This window comes from Zingiber officinale, unplaced genomic scaffold, assembly GCF_018446385.1.
Source record: "Zingiber officinale cultivar Zhangliang unplaced genomic scaffold, Zo_v1.1 ctg129, whole genome shotgun sequence".
In the NCBI taxonomy this organism is placed as follows: Eukaryota; Viridiplantae; Streptophyta; class Magnoliopsida; order Zingiberales; family Zingiberaceae; genus Zingiber; species Zingiber officinale.
In genome coordinates this window covers 43,110-49,817 of record NW_024589825.1, presented here as the reverse complement: position 1 = coordinate 49,817, position 6,708 = coordinate 43,110, and the positions used below count along the sequence as shown (strand labels likewise).

The window sequence follows — 6,708 nt, the reverse complement described above, 5'->3', positions numbered from 1 at the left end:
CTTGGAATTAAAATTAAACAATTGCTTTCACAATATGCTAAGTATGGCATCATAAAACTTGCCTTATCATAAATTTAAAATAATAAATAATAGACATAATTGAATTCGTGATATTGTTTATTTTACTATCAATTTAATTAACATAATAAAGAAAATTATGCTATTATATTTTTTACAAATTTTTAAACTATAATTAAAGATATTAAATATTTTAGTGCAATTTTGTGGTTCAAGACTGAACATACAAATTTTCACTTGGGCGATTTTTTTTTTTGTTTGTTTTTTTCAGGTGCAATGAGAGAGGATTACTTATCTATGCAAGAATGAAAATGAAAATTTTGATTTGGGCCACACATTTTCGTTTTTTTTTTTTTTTTGTTTGGTAAGGGTCAGGAGAGGAAAAAACAAAGAACAATTTTGCAAAGAACTCTTTTTAGTCAGATGGTTGTACAGACTTTATTTCAATGTGAGAAACTTTTATTATTATTATTTGTTCCGTGCAAGAAAAAGGAATTTTATGAAGAACTCCCTCAGTCATGTCTCGATAATGAATTTACAGATTTATTTGTCCGAGAGAAGTTTCTATTTTTTATTTGTTCCGTGCAAGAAAAAGAGAAGGGAATCAGGTGGGTAATAAGGTTCCATGGCTCGATAATAAATTTGCAGAGACTTTATTTCTTGTGAGAAGTTTCTATTTTTATTTGTTCCGTTGGGTAATAAGGTTCTAGGCGGTCAGAGAGTTGAAACAGGCCGCCGAGACTGCATGCATTTAAGACTGTGAGTGTAGGCGAATTTTCCCTTGCCGTCCCGATGCAGCGTTCACGGTGGCAAAAGGAGGCAGCGACTTGTTTGCTCGGCGTGGAGGATATTTGTTGTAGAGTATTCGGATGGATCTAGTGAGATGTTGTCATTAATAAAGTTTAAGATTTAAATTTTGATAAAATTGAGATAAATATCTTTTTTATATGTTGGTCATTATTCCAAAAGTTAATAATCATTCATGATTTATCTCTTCTGTGTTGATCTTGAGACGGATTGACAGAGATACTAAGACGAACATATTCATTTTTTACCACCAGTTGAGGACATCTCTGTACGAGCGGGGAATAAGAATAAGCGGGGACCTATAAATACCTTCGCCCAACAGCCGTTGGCGCACCACTGTAGACTCACTCATCGTCCTCTCGATCGCCATGGCCGGGGCATCGACCAGGCTCTTGAACTCCTTCCCTACCCGTCCCATTGCCTCTCTCCTCCTCTGCATCTGGCCCTGGTCCCACCAGCTGATGAGCAGCGTGCCGGAGAAGGGAGGAGCGGAAGAGGTCCTGGCGCTCGGTGACTCCGATCCAGCAAAGCCTCCGCCGTTCCGGATCAGCGACGTCCGAGCCGCCATTCCTGGCCACTGCTGGGTGAAGGACCCGTGGCGGTCGATGAGCTACGTCCTCCGAGACGCCGCCGTCATCGCCGCTCTTGCGAACTGCGCCGTCTACCTGGATAGCTGGGCCTTTTGGCCTCTCTATTGGTTCGCCCAGGGCATCATGTTCTGGGCTCTCTTCGTTCTCGGCCACGACTGGTAAGTGCCCTTGCCGTTTCCCTATTCTACATTTCGACTTAGACCTAATTAATCGACGCGGATTGCGGCGGCAGTGGCCATGGAAGCTTCTCCGACATCACGTGGCTCAACAACATGATGGGCCATTTGCTCCACTCCAGCCTTCTAGTGCCATACCATGGATGGTGACTGTTCTGGTTCCGACAAATGGACCTCTGTTTCTATGAATCTGATGTGTAAAATCTTAAATTGTTTTTATTTTATAAACCAGGAGGATTAGCCACAAGATTCATCACCAGAACCATGGGAATGCGGACAAGGATGAATCTTGGCACCCGGTCAGTAGTTGTCTATCGCTTTCAACAGTGTAAAATTTGTGTTTTTCATGTTACTTTATTCTATTGTTTTTATTCTTCCCGTAAAAGTTTCATATATATTTTGATTCTATTTTTGTTCGCAATCTAGTGCTTCATAGTCCATAATATCACATTTCTTAGCCTCAGTGAAGTAAATATAAGAATTAGCTGCAGTGACCGGGCGATCCTTTAAAAGAAAAAAGAAAGAGAGATTATTTTTCTTTAACTTTGAGATTGTTGCTGCCTACGATTAGGAAGACTGTCAAACTATTATCCTGTTTCTTGGTTTGTTTGGCAAACAACAATAAACAATCAAAAGCACCGTTGCTACTGACTGAAGGAACAAATTAAATTCATGGTTAGACGTTGTGGCTTAATGTGTTTTTGTTCGTTCTTTAATTTCCATGTGTTGTCCTTATCTTTTGAGTGCTTCGTTTACACCATAACATGGTGGGAAAGAAGCAGAAATAAAACTCATAGAGGATAATACTATAGCCACCGCACAATCGCCTGCTCTACCCCAGTTATGTAAGACACGAATTGATTATGGTTCAAAATGTTCAGTTTCCATTGTGCTCCTAAAATCTTGCCCACTCATCAGTCATAGCACAGTAGTATGGTATTTCCCCGGACAACTTAATGGTGAGTGGTACAATCAACTTAACTATTATTTTCCTGTTTCCTGGATCAAAAAACCGAAGGGGAGAAATTAGCGATGGTAGAACAAATAATAATTTTGAAGAAATGGAGTAATTATTAATGTCAGAAAAAGATGTGAGCTCAAGTTCTTAATTTGCCTTGTAATCTGTTCTCAAGAAACAACATGTCAGAAGTCTTTCTTTGCTGCAGTTACCTGAGAAGATCTACAAGGAACTGAATTCAACGAGCAGAAAGTTGCGGTTCACTGTACCATTCCCCTTGTTTGCTTTCCCCGTATACCTGGTGATGAGTCTGTTAAATTTATTGAACTGTCTCTTTCCAGAGTCTTAACTTGACTTTTCCTCTTTGTTCTTATAATCCAAAAGATGTGGAGGAGCCCAGGAAAGGAAGGCTCCCATTTCCTACCGAGTAGTAGCTTGTTTGATCCTAAAGATGAACAAGACGTAGTGGTATCAACCATGTGCTGGTCTGCCATGGTTGCTTTGCTTGTGGGTCTATCCTGGTTATATGGCCCCCTTCCGATGCTCAAATTGTATGGCTTACCCTATATGGTGGGTGCATTCACGGACTTTAAAAAATTATCAACAGAAATTGCTTAGAAATCTGATTTAAGATCGCATAAGTTTATTAACCTGCGATTCTTTTGATCAGGTTTTTGTTATGTGCCTAGATTTGGTCACTTATTTGCAGCATCACGGCCATAGCCAGAAGCTCCCCTGGTACCGAGGCAAGGTAATTCGTACACCATTTCTTTGCTCAGTGGGATTGTAGTAGGTTGATTGCTATAGAACATATTTCTGAAACATCTGATGTGATAATATTAACTAGATCCAAGAAGATCAAAGCTCTTGTTGATTCCTAAGGCCTAATTTTACATGTTCCATCTCAAGACACCTCAGTACCTTCTTCCATCTTTTAGGAATGGAGCTACCTGCGAGGAGGATTAACAACCATTGACAGGGACTACGGTTGGATCAATAATATCCACCATGACGTTGGAACTCATGTCATACACCATCTCTTTCCCCAGATCCCACATTACCATCTTATCGAAGCAGTAAGTTCTCCTCTCTATGATGTACGCTTATTTTGCAATCAAATGCAAGATTTATTAATTAGTTCGTCAAAATTTATAAAAAATATGATAATTATTACCATGAACTAAACACACAAATAATTTTGCTGCGGACCATGTTGCATGCTGCAGACGAAGGCAGCAAAGCCTGTGCTTGGGAAGTACTACCGAGAACCTAACAAGTCGGGGCCTCTTCCGCTGCACCTCGTGGGCATTCTACTGAGGAGCTTCAGAGTGGATCACTTTGTTAGCGATGAGGGAGACGTTGTCTACTACCAAACTGATCCTCATTTGTTTGGAGATATTAAACACAAATCCATGTAAAGGAAGAACATATATATATATATATATATATATATATATATATATATATATATATATATATATATATATATATTTGAAATAATAAATAAAATTCACTTCAAATGGCCTCAGATATGTCACAGCCACAGGCCAGGTAAATGTCGTTGTGCTAAACCACATGCTTGTAGATACTTCAAATGCTATAAAATTTGGGAATGTTTTTAACAATTACATCTGGTTTTGTGAGGCGGATCCGGATCCGGATCGTGGACACAATGTCTAGGATAGATCCGACCCGTTTGGATGGTTAAGAACTACGAATGTGTAGTCCCGCTTTTTCATTTTCACCGACTTTTGCGAACAAATCGGCGACGACGATGACGAAAACGAAGACGACAGTTGCTACCACCGTTTTCTCTCCGATTCACTTTTCTGGTTTGCATTCGCTACTCCGCTGGTCCGCACAGTCGATCGCCCAGACGAAAACTTCGTCGATCGATTTCTCGGTCCAAAGCAGGTTTCGATTCGATCACCACTCTCTGATTTACAATTCGATGATTATTTCAATAGAAAAAAAAATATTTTTATTTTTGATTGGGAAGATTCCGGCAAAAGGGGTGGGAAGGGAGCTTGGTATGGTTGTTAAGGTACCAAAAGTACCAGTTAGGGTTCTTTGTTCTTCGGAGAGCCATGTACTCGTAAGGACAAGGAAATGAAGTGAAAGCATTTATCTAATTGTGACCTTTATGCAATCATTGAACTTGCAAGCTATAGGTTTTCCCTGACGGGGAATAGAAGTCAGCAATTGGCTGAATGCCAAGTCTTTGATGTTCTTGCTGACTGTTGGTTCTTTTAGGCTGTGAGTTTTGGGCATATTGTTAAAAGTATGAAGGCGGAACTTTTTGGTTGAAATAAAATGCAACCTAACAATTTTTTTGGATTTAGTGTTTATCTCGGCTCTTGCAGATTATTAGGACAAATCCAGATCATCTAGTCCTTTTTGTTGAAGCAACTAGCAGAGGGCTTGTATGTAGGCAGTTGCTTGCCCTTTCTTTTCTGAAATTAAATGTATGTCTGCTGTCAAAATCCTGTTCTCTGGTGCCTGATCCTTAATTTTGTTAAGAAAAATAATTTTTAAGTCACTCAGATATGAATCATTTACCAATAAATCAACGCCTAGTTCAACAACCAGAGTACAATTTTTTCATTACCTTTTGATCTCAACAATTTCTGATGGTTTGATCAATTACTAGAAATTGATGTAAAATATCAATAATATTTGATATATTTTTAAAATGTTTTTGGCATGAGTCCATAATGAGCTAAAATTAAAATAAGTTTGTCTTAGTGTGTTCATCGCCAACTCATATTATGGGAGATGTTGTGCAGACGCTAAGTAGGGATTTTTGTTTCAAAAATCAACACCTCAACTACACCACCAACTTGCCCAAATGACAGAAAAAGTTTGTGGCTGATGATGCATTCTAAAACATCCACTGTCTTGGAGTACAATCAGAATTTTATCTCAGGATGGATGTTTATCTCAAATCTGTCATATTTATTAGGTATCATTTGTCTTGTGTTGCTATGCATGTGTTGTAGTCCATAATGTAAGTGTGTGTTCTGATCTAGATCATTAGGCATAGCTGTTTCACTTTGATCTCAACTGACTTGCCACTTGAAAACACTCCTTAATATTTATTTCTTTTTTTGGATTATGCATTATAGGTAATATGGGGATGATCAGAAGCAGTTTCTTCTTTCTAGTAGGGACTGGTTGCGGAGTGTACGTTGCTCAGAATTACAATGTCCCAAACATAAAGAAACTCATAAATACATATATGTTTGTCGCAAAGCACATTGAAGAATCCTACAGGAAGCCTAAGAAAGATGACGGTTAGCCGGCATAAAAGTAATCTTTTCCTTGGCGTTGATTTCTCACATTATCCATGGACCCCTTACCTGAAGAATGGTTGGAAGATCACTACATTTAGCTGATCATGATTTGACAAGATAATACACTTGCACCTTTATCTTTCTGATGGATACAGCATTTGTGCTATAGTATACTTCATTCAACCTATTGTTACAGAATTTGCTCGACATGTATTAATAATTCAGCACTGCAACATACTTTGCACGGATGAAGAATTTGAGCTTCACGCTGTAAAATTAACATTTCTTGTGAATTTCATATGAATCTTGCGACATCTTGATCGCAATTTTGAAATATAGCAGTGGTTTAGCTCCTCATTTATGGATAAATGCTATCCATTGCAAACTTTTTCCCATTTTCAAGTGTAATTGTGATGCTTTGTCAGAATACGTCAATGCTTTTTAATCATTGCATTCGTCAAAGTAGACATTGCATTCTAGATAGTTGCCGCTGCTCCACAGCACGTTGTCATTTGTCAACTGCTACCCAAGTGCCCATGGAGTTGTGTGAGGAGTTTCACATTCAAACTGGTAATAGTGTTGGATACAAATAGTATGTTGTCGGAGATTTTTGAAGACTTAACTAAATTTAAAATTATAGAATCTAAATTCAACTTACAATCGAGATGACCTAGCGAATAATCTCAGACTGCCAGCCAGAGCTGGTTTCTGCTATTTGCCGAAGAGCGACTGATCGGACTCAGTCGCCTAGCGGGCAGACTTGCTGCTCCTGCTGAGCAGTAGGTCTGTATTTCTGAGCTGAGCAGTCAAGAGACAGACAGGCAGATCTACTGAGCAGCAGGTCTGTATTTCTGAGCTGAGCAGTC

General features: G+C 39.0%; 2 protein-coding genes across 2 annotated transcripts; both read left to right on the top strand.

Annotated features, from left to right (window-relative positions):
- Positions 1–820: 820 nt before the first annotated feature.
- Positions 821–3,996, top strand: LOC122035993 (fatty acid desaturase DES3-like). The gene is made up of 9 exons (XM_042595159.1): positions 821–896; positions 1,080–1,573; positions 1,648–1,737; positions 1,824–1,890; positions 2,758–2,850; positions 2,934–3,119; positions 3,220–3,300; positions 3,488–3,625; positions 3,776–3,996. The coding sequence occupies exons 2-9, from the start codon at positions 1,194–1,196 to the stop codon at positions 3,965–3,967; spliced, it is 1,227 nt and encodes a 408-aa protein (XP_042451093.1). The 5' UTR covers positions 821–896; positions 1,080–1,193; the 3' UTR covers positions 3,968–3,996.
- A 302-nt stretch (positions 3,997–4,298) lies between these two features.
- On the top strand, positions 4,299–6,146 carry LOC122036006. Its single transcript, XM_042595174.1, has 2 exons — positions 4,299–4,463; positions 5,675–6,146. Exon 2 carries the CDS (start codon positions 5,680–5,682, stop codon positions 5,845–5,847), a length of 168 nt encoding a protein of 55 aa, XP_042451108.1. The 5' UTR covers positions 4,299–4,463; positions 5,675–5,679; the 3' UTR covers positions 5,848–6,146.
- The last annotated feature ends 562 nt before the right edge of the window (positions 6,147–6,708 follow it).

Bases quoted from the DNA above. Each gene is read 5' to 3' on its own strand.
- LOC122036006 (XM_042595174.1), top strand. From the start codon at position 5,680: ATGGGGATGATCAGAAGCAGTTTCTTCTTTCTAGTAGGGACTGGTTGC.
- LOC122035993 (XM_042595159.1), top strand. From the start codon at position 1,194: ATGGCCGGGGCATCGACCAGGCTCTTGAACTCCTTCCCTACCCGTCCC. The intron at 1,738-1,823 runs GTGACTGTTCTG...TTTATAAACCAG, and splicing joins CTAGTGCCATACCATGGATG to GAGGATTAGCCACAAGATTC. The intron at 3,120-3,219 runs GTGGGTGCATTC...TCTTTTGATCAG, and splicing joins TGTATGGCTTACCCTATATG to GTTTTTGTTATGTGCCTAGA.